At 34.3% G+C, this 16,720-nt stretch overlaps 1 protein-coding gene across 1 annotated transcript in view; it reads left to right on the forward strand.

Moving 5' to 3' along the window:
• The first annotated feature begins 1,896 nt into the window (after positions 1-1,896).
• Positions 1,897-16,720, forward strand: part of OCA2 (OCA2 melanosomal transmembrane protein) — a 511,247-nt gene continuing 496,423 nt past the window's right edge. Inside the window, exons 1-3 of the mRNA XM_074231942.1 lie at positions 1,897-2,085; positions 6,538-6,595; positions 8,173-8,245. Coding sequence (XP_074088043.1) covers positions 1,907-2,085; positions 6,538-6,595; positions 8,173-8,245 — 310 coding nt within the window. The 5' untranslated portion in view covers positions 1,897-1,906. The remainder of the gene's footprint in view (positions 2,086-6,537; positions 6,596-8,172; positions 8,246-16,720) is intronic.

Genomic DNA, 16,720 nt, shown 5'->3' on the forward strand with positions numbered 1-16,720 from the left:
TTTCACACCTGAATATTTCCTAGAAGAACCACTTAATTGTTAGAGAAGATTAATGATTATTTTTAAAGTCTGTGTTATGTTTGTGTCATTTGTTACCTTGTTACATGTTGGTTTTATACAACATAATTTGCATCCATGGGCTTCTTCCTGTGAAAGAGTCTGAGTTTTTTTTTTTTTTTTTCCTGTGAAATGGTATTAATGCAAGAGGTATACAGCTGGAAAAAATCAAAATACCCCCATTTAACTGGCTCATTAGATGTGTTTAGCTCATATGTAATTGCTCGTTCTTACAGATTTTTGTTGGTGCACTGTAAATATTTTGGTCCCAGTAGTATTTCTATCACCAAAATGAAAAATCTGTTTTCTGGTGCATCCTGGTTTATAATCAAAGTGTATCTGCCGCAAGGGAGTTGTGCTGAAGGACTGAATATCCACTGAAAGTTGTTATTATTTAGAAATTCTGGGCTTTGTAGGTTTATTTTGCAACCTGATACTTTGAAAGAGCTATTAATTTTCCCAATTAGTTTCTTTGCTGATTCCATAGGATTTTCTAAGTAAACAATTATGCGACCAGCAAACAGTTTTTGGATTGTTTTCATTAAAAATGACAAGGAAATAGAAGCATCAATATGTAATTCTGATGGTAAGAAACATGGTACAGTGTGAAGAGCATGCGTTTTAGTGTCAGTAGACCCAGTTTAAAATCCTGGTTTTGTTGCTTATTACTTATGTGATCTTGGGTAAAGCTCCCTAGGCCTCACTTTTCTCATTTGTAAAATGAAGATATGGAACTTGATGACTTCTAAGGTCTAGAGGCAGTTAAATGAGTCTGGAGTCTGGAAGACCTGAGTTCAGAATCAGACTTGCTAGATGTGTGACCCTAATTGCCTCAGTTTTCTCAACTGTTAAATGGTGATAATATTATATACTTTATGAGGATGAAATAAGATACTAATTATAAAAGCTCTTAGAATGGTGCTGTTATTTAGTGGGTTCTTTATAAGTGTTTATTTTTTTTCTGTCTCTCATCTTTCCTCTCCCTTCCCTTCTATGGGCCCTTCATAATTTAAATTTAAGATAGTATTTAAACCTCTATAACTCATTCTAGTGAGTCTTGGTTATATTTCACTGCCTAGCTAGTCAAGCATTCTTAATTACATGTTACTTATCCCTCAGGTCTGTGTATAAAAGGGGTTGAAAAGCCACAAATTAAATTATACCTTTTTCAATTGCATAAAATAACCCAAAAGACCTTCACAGAGGAAAAAGACAGCCATTTATATGAAATTTTATTATATCAATTTATATTAAGGCTATTGTAGCAGGCCTCTATTGAGCCTTGATTTATATTTGAATTTTAAAAAGCAATACTGTTTTTATATTGAATAGGAGCTCAGTGGTACTGGACTGATTCTCATTGTCAATACCTACCAGCAGGACAAACAGTCCTCTTTTATGGTCAGCTCTAGTTTATACCTGATTAACGGGAGATGGATGGATAGACTAAATAACCCCAGTAGGTGTCTTCCAAGCAAAATTCTATTGTCAGGGAGCTTGAAATTATTGAAAAAGTGATAGGTGTTGAATCAGAGGACTTGCATTCAAATCTTGGTGCTACTGCCTCTATGATTCCTTGCAAGTCATTTAAGCTCTCTAGTTTTCAATTTCTCATCTGTAAAATGAGGATTTTGGATTAGATGGTCTCTGAAGTCTCTTCTAGATTGCAATTTAGAATCTTCTTACACCAGAAGTTTTCATTTTATATGACTAATGGGGTCATTAGATTGTTTGCAATTCTCTGCATTAACATGACTGAAATACATGAACATTTATCTAAATCTTTACTGAAAGAAAAAGATAGATTTTATTTTAATTTATTTAAAAAATGTTTTCTAGGTTACAATGCATGGCTATTCATCATTCTATTTCCCTCCTGGATGATGAATCTTGGGATAGTAACTCTGTTGAATGGGAGCAAAGATGTCCATTAGGAAATGAAATTGTCAGCTTCTCTACATCTGCTTCCTCAGAGAAAGGTGAATTTCTGGACAGTTTTCATGTCAAATTCAATCTGTCAAAACTGAGGTAAGAATACTTCTTGGATACTCAATATTACCATTAGAAATGCATTCTAGATAAGTAGACAGAAAAATCATTTATTCAGCATGTTAGCACTGTGTTGTTATTTCTCCTTTATCGTTTTTTAAAAATTTTATTTATTTAAGGCATTGGGATTAAGTGACTTGCTCAAGGTCACACAACTAGGCAATTATTAAGGGTCTGAAGCTGAATTTAAACTCAGGTTCTCCTGAGTCTAGGACCTGTACTCTATCTACTGCATCACCTAGCTGCCCTTTTCTCTTTTATTCTTGAAGAAGAAGAGGACATCATAACTGGCAAATGACTTACATTTAAGTGAGGGAGGATTGTGCAAAGTCACCAGACTCACTTTCTCCTCTGGAATCATTTGAGTGCAGTGGTCATATATGAATCAGGATGACTGGAAATGACAGTGGATGCAGTGAGAGGGAGACCTTGACCTTTAAAAGCTAAGATCTTTCCCTGGTCTCAGTTTGACTAAGGCTGTTAACACCCTTTTAGTGATTAAGGATCAACACCCTAAGAAGAATTCAAGCAAAAAGAAAGACAAATCCTACCCCACCCCATTCTAATGGGGGAAGATGATGGTGTTTCTATGTGATTCTATGATATGCATATGAATTGCATTTGAGTAATGGGGTACTATGCTAAGTCAGTAACCTTACTTTTTCCTCCAGAGTCATCTGAATCCAGTGGCCAGATATGGATCAAGGCGACTAGAGATGACCCTGGCAATCAGGGTAAAGTGACTTGCTCAAGGTCATATAGCTAGTGGAAGTAAAGTGTCAGGACAGTTTTGAACTCAGGTCTTCTTGACTCCAGGGCTGGTGCTCTATCCAAGACAATATGTAAAAGTCTGGATAGTCAGAAGTGGTACCAGGAGAATTACTCCACTTACTCAAATGGCTCCAGGCAGGAATTCTTTCATGGGGGGGGGGGATCATACTGACTGAGGCATCTCCAGGGTGAGAAAGCTGCTTAAGTGGCAAAATCTAAGAGATATATGAGGGGAATTATAATATTTTCCTATAATTTTTATGACCTCTTTATGGTCTGAGTTAGACCTGTTCAGGTGACTTAGCTGAAAAAAAAAATTGATTCTGATTAAATCCTAGACGTGCTTTACTTGTGTGATTATGGGATCCAATTTGTCCTGAGATTGGACTGTATTATGTCCGTCCATTCTATTGCCCAGGAGAAAACAACCTGCCTGTTTCTATTATCCTCAGTCTGACTACTTATCTGGCCACAATACTTTGTTCCCTCAAAATGATGCCTTCTTTCCACAAATTCATGCAGAAGGTGGGATTTAAGTTAAAGGAAATAGGAAAAGAAGGAGGCAGAGGTGAGAAGGAAAAACTTTCCAGGTAGAGGGGACTTTCCAGGTAGAGGTAGAAGTGGAGGAGAGATTTCAATCAGACAAGTATAGATGGATTGTATAGGGTAGGAAGGATGGGGGACCCACATGAATTCAGATTTATCTTAGGAAAGCCAAAAGGACCATTATCATTTTCTTTTTTTTTTTTCCTTTTACCTTCTCTCCCTTTCTCCTTTCCTTCTTCATATAACTTCCAGTTTTTTTTTTTTTGGAATCTATATTTGGAGAAGTTGGGATAAATGGTAATGCTTGCTAAAGGAAGATGCATTTTGTTTCTCTTGTACTTCTATAAGGAGAAGGGCAGAAGTTGTGGCTGTTGAGAGAGAGGAACTTGCTATCTTGTGAAAGAGCGCAAGAGAGTATGGAGTTGCAGGTTCTAATCTTCATTTTACTTATCTATTACACTACTAATGGAAACTAATGGAAGCAAGCATTATGTATAGTTTATGTTCATTTCCTTAATTATAAAATGGGGATAATAATTCCTTATTATGCAACTTACCTCACAAGATTGTTCTGAAAATAAAATTCAAAAATATATTTCAGGGCATTTTTCAGAATCTTGGATACTAAAAATTTTATTATTGCTACCGTTCTTTGGACAAGGCAATGATATAGGGGTCTCCCTGTAAGGGAAATCTCTCCACCCCCACATCAATGCTTAGCATCACCTGGTTAGCAGCTTGAGTCTTACAGAGTTGTTTATGATCTTTGAGTGGTTAAGTGATTTGCCACAGTACAGAGAGTTAGGATGTGTCAGAGATGGAACCATAACTTTGGCAAGTTATTTCACTATTCTGGAACTTGATTTTCTTATCTTAAAAATGAGAGGCTCTAGAAGTCCCTCTCTAACATTCTATTAGGTCTTGGTTCCTTGTCATAATTAAACTTTGTCTTAAAGTTCATCTTCTAGCACACTTACATCCTACAAAGAAGTAAAAGAAATAAAATTATATAATACCACTTAGAATGAGAACAAAACATACTTGAGAATATATATTTTAAAACTACATTGTTGTTTTTGGCTTGACATGTCCAGAAAGTGCTACACATGATAAATAAAGTAACTTAAAAAAATCTTTTTTAGCTTGTCAACTCTACTGTTGCATGTATTTGAGTTATGTAGGAAAAAAGTAGTACTGAACTTGAAGCAGTTCAATTAATGACTCATATTTTTATAAAGAAATGTCATTATGATCCCCATTTAAATAGGAACTGTTGAAACATAATGTTGGTAGCTAGGAATGATAATTTATCAAATGCATTAAATCTGAAAGAATGTTGAATAAGGTCTTTAACATTTGTAAAGGTTTAGAAGGTCTTGAAAAAATATTAGATTACGACTATTGGTGCTTTATAAGATGGACAGAATAGTTAAAGGTCTGAGACACACACACACATACACACACACACACATACACACACACACACACACACACACACACACACACACACACACACACACACAGAATTTACTAAAATCTGGGTAAGTACTGTGTTAATGCCTAAGGATGCAAAGAGAAAACAAAATGGTGTCAGCTTACATTTTGGGAAATGAAAATTACAAAGAAAATTAAATATAAAATATACAAAAGTTATTTCCAAAGAAAGGATACTTGCAACTTATCAATCAATCAATTAATCAATCAACAAATATTTAATAAGTTCCTGTTATTTACTGAGCTAAGCACTGAGTATACAAATTAGTATATTCCTAAAAAGCTTTGCTAATGTAGGTGGTGATATCAGACAGAAGAGTCCTCATATCTTCCTGGAGATATCTTTTGACTTTGCATTAATCAGAATATTTAGTTAATATATTTTAGTTAAACCAGTATTTGAAGATAAAATATTTCCATTATGTCTTGTGAAGTAATTTGATATTCATATCTTTCAGGAAATATTGAAAAGAATTAAAAAAAATTAAAACCAAGAAACAAAAATTTTAGTGTGGATATTTAGAAAACTGAAGCCTTTAAAATTCTTTAGGTTAGCTTCTAACATTCCCTAGATGTTACAGTTAGGTGGTATAGTGCCTAGTTAGAGCCTTGGGCTTGGAAGAAGGAAAACTCATCCTGGCAAACCACTCTAGTATCTTTGCCAAGAAAACCCCAAATGATGTCATGCAGAGTCAAACTAATCTTAAACCTCTAACCCCCCCTCCAACAAATAATGAAATCCCTCAAAATATAATTTCATTTAAAGCTAAAGGCTTAAAGGAAGAAAAGGAACCTTTATTAAGTGCCTAATATGCACCAAGTATTATATTAAGCAATTCACAAATATTATTTTATATTATTTTTCAATATTACAAATACAATACAATAAGTATAATATCTTACAAATATTATATTATAAATAGAATCAGGTCAATCCTAAGAAGTAGGTGCTATTATTATTATTCCCCCTTTCAGTAGAGGAAACTGAGGCAAACAGAAGCTGGATGATTTTCCTAGTCACATAGGTAATAACATTCTGAGGCTAGATTTGTACTGTGGTATTGCTTACTAACCCAATTCTCTATCCACTGGATCACCTTCCCATCTATGAGGAGTGGTTCTAGGCTTAAAATCATTAGTTTTCCCCTCTAGTGATTCTTGATCAAATTTCTATTAAAAAGCGTTAAATTTAAAAAAAAATTAAATTCAGAAATAATTTACCATTTTTCCAAATTATCATCCCAATCTTATTTTGTACACTGTCTGAGCAATTTCTTTAAGATGAAGATCAGTCTGTCCAAACCAGAAAAGCCTGGTGATGAATTGTATGTCTTTGTTTAGAGGACTAGGCTAGCTCAGTTTGGGGAGGCAAACAGTTGGCTAAAAATGATGAATGGTTTTGGTTACAAGAAGTCAGAAATGCCATCTATTAAATTATAAAGTGATTGTACTTCTAGTGGAAAGAGTAGCCACACTGACAATATTATAGATGCTTGAAGTAATGAAGAAAAAGAAAAAGATTGATCATCCCAGTCATTTACAGTACTTTGTATTTCAGTAAACTGCTGTGTGGATTTCCATCTTATTGTGTCTCTAAGAAGTGTGTTTCTTTTATTTCAGAAGCTGCTTAAGATGTTTGAAAATCACAGGCCTTTTTATCTTTGGAGTTGTGTGTTCTGTAAGTACTGGCATTTGAAAATTTTGACCTAGAGTTTCAATAATTATGTGACTTTGTCTTGGTTTTTCATCAGGTCATTCAGCTAGATTAGCAGCTAACATTTCTAGGGTCCTTTTTATGTTATCCCACTGGATTCTCACAACTTTGAGATAGGTAACATTTTAATCCCCATTTAATCAGTGAGGCAATCCAGATGTACAGATGCAGTATTTGCAAATCTACAGCAGTTTGAAATCGTGTCTTCCTTACATCAAGTCCAATGTTAACATCCACTGCACCTCATTCTTTAGAGAACATGCTCTCTTTTAAAGTCTTATTTTCTTTGAGTTAGTGTTACATTGATGTTTTTAGCATGGATAGAGTTTCATTTTGGATGGAGAAGCCAGTTCCTCAAGTTGTAGCTTTTCTTTTCACTCCATGGTCCTTGGAATACAATCATCTGCATTAATGGAGAACATTGATGTCTCAAATAGTGGATTATCTAAGAAGCACTTTGTGGTGTTTTGAAATGATTTAAATAAATTTCCCCATGTAGATTTAACTTCCTAATTAAAGTTTTCTTAAGCTAATATTGGGTAGCTAGGTGGAATAGTGGATATAATGCTAGGTCTGGAGTCAGAAAGACTCATTTTCTGAGTTCAATCTGTTCTTAGATACTTACTAGCTATGTCAGCCCGAGCAAGTTATTTAACCCTATTTGCTTCAGTTTTCTCATCTGTAAAATGAGCTGGAGGAGCAAATGGCAAACCATTCCAGGAGCTTTGCCAAGAAAATCTCACCGGGATCATGATGATTTAGACATGCCTGAAATGACTGAACAATAAGAAGTTAACATTAAAATTAATTTTCATTTCTTGATTGAGTTTCATTTGATAAACTCATGATCTAGGCATTATGGAGAAAGGGAAATCTCATGAATATATTTTCAATGGAAGATAGAAACCAGGCTGTGATTCTATTTTATTTTTTACTATTGATAAACCTTTCATGGCTCTCTGTGTTTCCTTATTTTTCCTGTATATAGTTATTTTGTAGACATTTACCCAGAATGATATTAGTAGTCTTTGTTTTGAAACTTGAGATTATTAGGTCATCTATCTTGTTTGGGTTATAGGCTATATGTAACCTCTTAGAGGTCCATAAGTCTCATTCAGTCTTGCTACATGGGAATGCCACTTATATTCCTTAAAGTCGTTAAATTGATGGTCTTCTTAACTCTGTAATATAGAAAAATTACTTCATTAGTATTTGGAGGTTTAATTTTTGCAGCAGAATCTTTGCTCTTTGCAGTTGATTTACTTTGCAATGTAAAATAATTGTTGATCAATCATCTGGGTTGACTGTAGCTAAAGAGCAAGTGAGAATAAGCTGGAAAATTTTAGATCCATAAATTAATACCATTATTAACTATTTTGCATCTGTTGACAAGATTATTTAAATACCATTGCTATATTTTCATTAATATACCTGCCCCATTGCCTAGCATAGTAACTTGTCAATAGTATTTAATGAATATTTGTTAAAATGAAATTGAATCATTTGTGTTTATTTATAATTTTGTTTTCTAATTATTACAGATTTTATTTAGCACCTATCCAGATCATGGAAAATCCTGGCAGATGTTGGCTGTGTCACCTCTGGAAAGCTACTGTATCCAAAATATGCACTGAATTTTCTAATAACCAGTCAATTGAGAATTATAGTTTCAGATCATGTGAAAATATATCATTCTCCTTTGAAGTTCAGAGCATAGATTATGATTCTTTTACCAAAAGAGCCTACTCATGTGCATTTGTAGCAGATTGCTTGGTGAAATATGACATATTCTAAACAACATGAGAGGAGAGTTAAGTCCCTAGAAGTTGATTGAATTGTGAAAAATCATGCAGAGAGGCAACTGTATAAAAAAATTCAAAATTCCTAACTGTAATTATTGGTACTTCTCTTTAAATAGCCTTGTGCATATTTTGAAGTCTCAATATAAATCTGGTTCATAATGTTCCAAATCTTGAGAGGTCATAGAAACCTATCTGCATTAATCAGAGAATAGTACTTCTGACATATATGCCGAGGTCAGTGTTTCCAATGGAAATGCTACCTAAATCTTAGAAAGGAAATAAGTCATGGCAGGAGAAATGAGGGAAACAAAGGCAGTAAATGCTATATCTGAGATAATAAAACAATAAAAGGGATTCAGTATTGAATTGAAATCTAAATCTCTTAGCAAGGGGACCCATTGCAGCCTGTACATTATATCTCCCCTGCATTCCAGAGCTGTCTTGTTAATGTCAGTATTTTATAACAAAATAATTCTTCTTGTCCCCATGGTAAAACTCTAAACCATTTTCTCTTTCTTTTTCAATGTTGGGTTAAATGATACAGATACCAGAAAACATAAATAATAGTGATGGCTTTTACAATTTGAATTCTCCTTTGCCATGTTGAAATAGTTTCTTGGTATTAAAAAAGAAATTATATTGAATTCTCCCAGGCTGTCAACTTTGAACATACAAACTATTTGAAAAATGAACTTAGATGAACAACTACTTGTAAGAATCTTTTTCCTGTACCTTACTTCAATAACTTAACATCTTATATGTCACCTTAGCTAGACAGGAGGCTAAAGGTTTGATGATAAGTATTGTTTGGGAGTATTACTACCATGATGTTAAACACTTGAGTTAATTAAATTTCAGTTTCAAATTTGGTATACTCAATGATGGTTTTTCCCCCTTGGAATCTTTTGCATTTCTTGATATGTTGACATTTCTCTTGGCATACTTTTAAGTTGGAAATATAAAATATTTCATGTGAGATAGAACCCCCCCCAGTAGAAAATGGCCTTTTAAGACACTTATTACAAAATAAAAAAAATCTCATAGGGTTAGAAGGCACCATAATTGGCATTATCAGGGAATTCCTCCTAATTCAATCTTTATTTTATAAAATGTTTCTTTACTGCCATGTCTTATAAAACCCTCTAACCAGTGTAATGTAGTATTTTCTTGATTAGTCACAGTCATCATTCTGAACATTAATACTTTTGCTATAGTAGCACACTGCTGTTCCCCTGAGAGGAACATTAGGACTCACATCCAATGGTCTTAGATTGCAATTATTGATATTGTTGTCTTATTTCTCCTTTTTAGTTGTTACTGTTGACTGCATCAGCATTCAGCAACGTTCCTCCTCTGCTTTAATTTCCTTTCAGCTTGTGATCTGCTATCCCTTTTAACCTAAAAATTGCTGCAGAAAACCAGATACCTGTCTGGTAAATCAATAACCTTAATTCACACAGTTCTAAACTAGTAAGTTTTTGACCTGAACATGGCTATTTTCTTTGATGTTTGAATTTTCTTTTTCCTAGGGTGAGATGAAGAGATCATTTCTGATGAATAAAAACAATCATAATAACACCTTTCATTCTTAAAGCATTTTAAGTTTTATAATGCACTTTCCTCAAAATGACACTGTTTTAGTTATATTTTGGATTGTCAAAGAAATGAAGTAAGGGAAATAAGCATTTTTAATCTCCTACTATGTTCCAGGAATCATACTCAGCCCTTTATAAATATCTCATTTAAACCTCACCACAGTCCTGAGAGGCAGTTGGTATTATGAGATCCATTTTACTGTGAAGGAAACTGAAGCAAACAGATGAAGTGATTTGCCCAGGGTCATCTAGCCATTAAGTGTCTGAGACTAGATTTGAACATAGATCTTTCTGATTTTAAGCTGAGTGATTTATCTATGTCTCCAAATGGGTCACTAATATTAATTAGGTTGCCTTTTGGTATCTATTCAAAATATTTTTTTAATTGATCATTTTCTTTTTGATGATCATCCCTTGTAAGCACAATATTCACATCATTCTGTGTACCAGTTCACTTTGTCACCCATTTCTCTTCAGTTCTCCACTATTTTCATGGAAGCAATAATAAAATTAGACTTGGTGCAAGGTTGCTAAAATATAGCTTTATTTGATCCTCACAATAATACTGTGAGATACTGTTATTAACCTCATTTTACAGAGGAGGAAACTGAGGCACAGAGAGGTTAAGTGACTTTCTCAGAGTCCTACAGCTAGAGTCAGAGGCATGATTCAAACTTATGTCTTCCTGATTCCAAGCACAGCACTCTATGCACTGTGCAACAGAGATGGAAATGTTTTGTTATTCATGAGATGGATATAATCAGCACTACAAAGAAGCAATCCCTTTAACAATCTTAAAAAATTACTATTTATTATGATTTACCTTTAAACACCGATAAAATCAATTAAACATACTTTATGACAACTGTTTGAATGTGAAATTCCAACATATAAGCTATTCATAAATCATCAGTTACCCCCCTTTGAATTCCTTTGTTCATTTATCTTTTTATATAAGCGATGTATTTACCCTTTTATTAAGACCTATTTGATCTGCATTTTCCTGCCTCTTTATTGAATACCAACTTTGTACCCAACACTGAATTAGGCAATATGAGGGATAAAAAAATATAAAACCTTGTCTTTGGTCTCAAGTAGCTTACAATATAGTTGGGAAAAACAGATTAATAATTTTCTAGTAAGCAGACATAATAAACCTAAAAATGTTTTTCTCTATATTTACTATTTTTTCACACTACCATCACTTCTGTAAATCCAGTGCCAAGAACCCTTCATTATAAAATAGGAAAGTAAACCATTCTGGCAACCATATCTCCAAAATTCAGCACTGCCTGTAGTCTACTACCTTTTTACTGACAGGAGGAAAGAAAACACATATTTGTCAAAGACTTCTTGCAACCTTTACAGCAGCAACAACTTCTCTTTAGCCTAAGCTACTTTTCAGAATTTTTTAATGCAACACCCCCAATTCCTTTTACCTAGCATTACTCAAAAAAAGATTTGATATTAAATCATGAATCTCCATTTCACTGTTTAAAAACCCCCCACTATATAATAAGTACTACACATCATTTTCAAAGCTACTTTACTTTTTTGTGCTTCTTTCTGGGTTTTCTTTTTTTCTTAGCTGTGTACTTTTTAACTTTTTTCTCCCTCTCTGCCCATCCTGCAATAGAGAAGGTTACCAATAGACACAGATATGTATATATAGATATTAATCATACTATACATATTTCTATCAGCTCTTCTCTGGAGGTATAGATCATCTTCCAACTTTGAAGTTGATTCGAGTATTTGTAATCAAAATAATTTAGTCATTCACAGTTATTCTTTGAACAATATTGCTGTTGTTGTATACCTGTTACCTTTTAAATGAATCAAGTTTGCTTCAGGAGTTCATGCACATCTAAATGTGATCTTCTGTCAGCATCTTTTTTATATTAATAGTAAACTATTATAATAGTAAACTTATTAGAAATCCAAATTTTCTTTGGTCCCTTTCACTATGAGGTATAGACAGCAAATCACTTAACCCTGGTTACCTCAGTTTCCTCATCTATAAAATGAACTGAAGAAGGTAGTGGTAAACCACTTTAGTATCTTTGGCAAGAAAAGCCCAAATGGCATCATGAAGAGTTGGACATGATTGAAATAAGTGTGTTAAAATGAAGGGTAGAACATAACTGAAACAACTGAGCAACTACACAACAGCATCAACAACAAAATGGACTAGTCAGTGAACTCTTTCAGTGTCCATAATGCTATCGAACTTATGTATTCTTGGACTCCAGAGACTTTGGAAGCAAGAACTCAACTTTGCCCTCTTGCCCAGGAAGAGAGACTCAATGTCTTTTAAACTCATTATGAACATGCTTTGGGTGACTTTTTTTCTGTAATAAGTTCTTCAGGTCTCATTGCCCTAATACTTGATTGAAAGCTTTCTTGATTTATTTATTTATGTTTCAGAGCATAAATAAATTTATGCTTTAAAATTCTATTTAACTGTAAGAAAACTAAATATTTCTATGAATATGACCCACTTTTGTTACTCTTATTCCTTTAACCTTCTTGTTTTTGTTGCAAGTAGGAAATATACTTCTAAAAACTCTTTCTGTGCCAACCTCTGGACCTCATGGGAAACTCTTATGGTGGAGTACTCTTTCAACTAAGGCTTTTAGAAAAACAAGCTTTCTTTATAAGATCCACAAGGGAATTGGGAAGGAGGTATATCTTTTTAATTTTGTGCTCCAAATAGAATAAAAAGCCCTGAAGCCAGAGGTTATGTCTGGTCAGAGATGGTCTTCAGTAAGGCAAATACTGTCTATAATTTTTTTAAAAAAATGTATGTGGGTGTTATAGTTTTGGTAGGAGGGGGAAATATGGGGATTTTAGGAGACAATTGCAAAAGTATAATGTCATTCTCTCCAAGAGATATTCAGATATCAAGAAATATTAGGATCAGTAAGATTTAGAACTGGAAGGGAATTAATTCTAGTGACCCCACTTACTGTGTGACCCTATACAAGTAACTTAAACCTGTTTCCTTCAGTTTCCTTATCTGTAAAGTGAACTTTCAAAGGAAAGGGCAAACCATTCTAGTATATCTGCAAAGAAAATCTCAAATAGGGTCATGAAGAATCAGACATGATTGAAATGACTGAACAGGAGAACAAAAAGTTTTTCATGGTTTCTTGGTTTTTCTCTAAAGAGCAATAACATGGAAAGTTAAGAGACTGGATTTAAAGACAAGCCTTTACCAGCTTTATCCCAACCAGCTTTATCCCAAAGATGGTTCTCCAGGGAGAAAGTCTTATTAAATACAAGGTTACAAATTGTTCCTTCAGTGCAGTTTGTGGCACTGGACATGTTCTTAAAGAGAATTGTTGAAGTAAGCAGACACCATGGAGATGCTGAAGATGTATGGAATCTAATAGCAACAATGCCTTATACCTAAACTCTGCCACCATTAAGTTGCCTCCTGCCCAGTTGGAGGAGATACAGTGAGCCATCAGTCCAAAATGGCACAAGAGCTGGTGGTAAAGTAGTTACTGGTGGTAGAGTCAGAGGGCTAACCAAATTTAGATGATTTTGCTTGTTTGTGAGTTGCAATATGTAGGAGGGCTAAAAACTGGTTGATTATCTTAGTCTTTTACTGTTTGGATTATTGTTTCATTTTGAGGGCATCAACTTATCTTGCTGAATGAAGAGTTTATTCTCTGAATAAATGAACAGTTCTCTGATAGTAAGGTAGTTAAAGAAACACCACCATAGACTATAGATTTACAATGTGCCTCTTAATTATGAATAATTTTGTGAAAAATTACTTGACTTCCTTTTCTTATTTTCTTCATAAATCTAGTTTATGCCATAAATTCCATCTAGTTGGGATGGTTTAAATAAGTCTTGCTTAGGACTGGAGGAGAGATTAGGTGGATTCTATAGACAATTTTTTCCCTTTCACAGTGTTTTAGAAACTTAACTGAGGTAAGTGTGTAGAAAATGGAAGGAATAGCTGTACAAATGGATGAGTCTAGTAAAATTGTAGGTACAGCAATCCATGAGTAGATCAAAAAGAAAGAAAAATTAGTGAATTAGGTAAAATATAGAATCGTGACTTCTGTAAAAGTCACAGAGACAAACAGACAAAACAAGATAGAGGCAGAGGCAGAGAGATAGAGACAAAGGCAGACAGAAGAAGAAAGATAGACAAACACATACACAAAGAAACACATGGAGAGAGACAGCGAGATAGACATGCAAAAATACAAAGAGAAAATGAATGAATGAAAAAGCACTTCCCAAAAAGCAGACATACTGTCCATTCAGTGCTTTGTTTCCATTTCCCCTTCTTCTGTCAGCACTCCTAGCTATAAACCAGCTTTCATATCTTTATCTTGAGTAATCCAGGACTTACTTTAAAGGTTTATCTCTGATAGATATGGGGAGAGGAAACATTGAAACTAGCCTCCAGGGAAATGAGAGAGAGGATATGGCTGCTTTAAAGCCTTGGCTGTAAGTCTTGTAATTGCTTGGTAGGGGGAAAAAAAGTAATTCTCTAAGTTTCTCAGTGTTGGACATGAAAGGGCAGTGGATATTCTTATCTTTATTGTTTCTTAGTGAAATAGAAATTTTGTCATTTCTTTTGTTAGCTACTGGTCAAGGTCAGAGATGATGTTAATTCACAACTTTGATCTGGAATTGATGGTGGATGTAGGTACCTCATGCAAGATATAGCAATAAGCCATTTTGTTTTGATGGGGAAAAGTTTCTTCATGAGAAAATGACCCAGGGAATAACAAAATCACTTTCTCCCACCTCACAGAAATTTCATGTTTCCTTTGTTCCAGTCTCAATGTGTCATCTCAGTAATTGTGGGATTTATTTGAGAAGTATTGTATAAAAGAAAACCACTACAATTACCTGCACCTGAATCTCATTGTTGAGAAATTGTTGGCTGTGCAGGCTGCAAGGAAGAATCTGTCAGAGAAGCCTTAGGTTGTTGGGCTAAGGAAAGAGGTCAGCAGACCTCACTAGGCAGTTTAATTAATGCCTTTCTTTTTTAAAAGCAGGTATATTTTCAGCCATCATTTAAAACTCAATACTGGGTTTGTGAAGATGTAAAAGGAAGAAAAAGAAAACACATTAAAGTATTCCCCAACCTTTCTCCCCTTGCTTATACTCCAAGCTTTTAAAAAGTCTATAGGAATTGGGGAGATTATTCTACTTTGGATGGAATCTCCTCATTGAAAGAGAAAATACAGATATATTAATATGTTACAAAATATTCTTTTTTTACTTTCTTTTTTTCTTGTTTTTTGAATTTCCCCCCCCAATCTCACTCTCTCCCCCCCACCCCCCCACAGAATGCAGTCTGATAGTCTACATTGTTTCCATGCTATGTATTGATCAAAATTGAATGTGTTGAGAAAGAAATCATATTCTTAGGAAAAATATATAAGAGATGGCAAAATTACATAATAAGATACCCTTTTTTAAAAAATTTAAATTAAAGCTAATAGTCTTTGGTTTTTGTTTAAACTCTACAATTCTTTCTTTGGATATAGATGGTTTTCTCCATCACAGATACCATAATATTATCCCTGATTGTTGCTCAGATGAAATGAGCAAGTCCATTAAGGTTGATCATCACCCCCATGTAGCTGTTAGGGTGAACAATGTTCTGGTTCTGCTCATCTCGCTCCAAGGGATTCTATTTTTTAAAGGACACTATTGATTTCTATTGTTTTTAAATATCTTTTATCTAATAACATTATCCTATGAAGTTTCTTCTTCTTCTCCCAACCCAAGAATTCTAGCATGAGGACTAAGATGTTAAATTTTTCCTTACTTTCAAACAATCTACTATTCATTCAACAAATGTTTTCTGAGCTGTTGTGAGAGAATTTTGGCAAAATAGAATTGGATTCTAGGTCTCATTAGAATTTCCTTAATGTGAGTGAATAACAAATGAATTTAAAAGCTTATTAAGTAAGTGCTAACTATGTGCCAAAAAGTTATAAATACAAAAATCCCAGAGACCTTCCAGAATTTTATATTTCAATCCTGGGGTAGGGGAGAATGGGATATAGTGGTGCCAAAAGAATAGTGGTGCTAAAAGGAAGTCATATCATAGGCATGATCTCTGGAGATTTGATTGAAACAAGGATACCCAACATCGACCAGATAGCAGTAGTAGAGCTGAAACTGGTTGTTAGGAAGGTGAAAAAGTATGGTAGCAGGGAATTCAGTCAATAAACTCAATAAATAAGCATTTATTAAGTGCCTACTATATGCAGGCACTATGCTAAGTGGTAGGGAAACAAAGAAAGGACCTTAAGAAGCTCATAATCTATTGAAGGAGACAACATACAAACAACTAAATACAAATAAACTATATATGCAGGATAAATGGGAAATAATTAACCAAGGAAAGGCACTAGTATTTAAGAGGGATTGGGAAAGACTTCCTGTAAGGCAAAATTTTTGTTAAGACATTAGAAAGCCAGAGAAGCCAGGGGCAGAGATGAAGAGGGACAATATTCTAAGTATGAAGACTAGCTTGTGAGAATTTCTGAAGCTTGGAGAAGGAATGTCTTGTTCAAAGAAAAGCAAAGAGGCTATAGTTACTGAATAAAAAAGTGGCACGTAAGCATCCTAGATCCTCTTCTGCTTGGTCTTTGGAAGTCTAATTGGGAGGGTGAGGGGAGCAATGGGCCTTCTGGAGTTAGGAG

The sequence above is a fragment of the Macrotis lagotis genome, chromosome 1, assembly GCF_037893015.1.
Source record: "Macrotis lagotis isolate mMagLag1 chromosome 1, bilby.v1.9.chrom.fasta, whole genome shotgun sequence".
Lineage (NCBI taxonomy): Eukaryota > Metazoa > Chordata > Mammalia > Peramelemorphia > Peramelidae > Macrotis > Macrotis lagotis.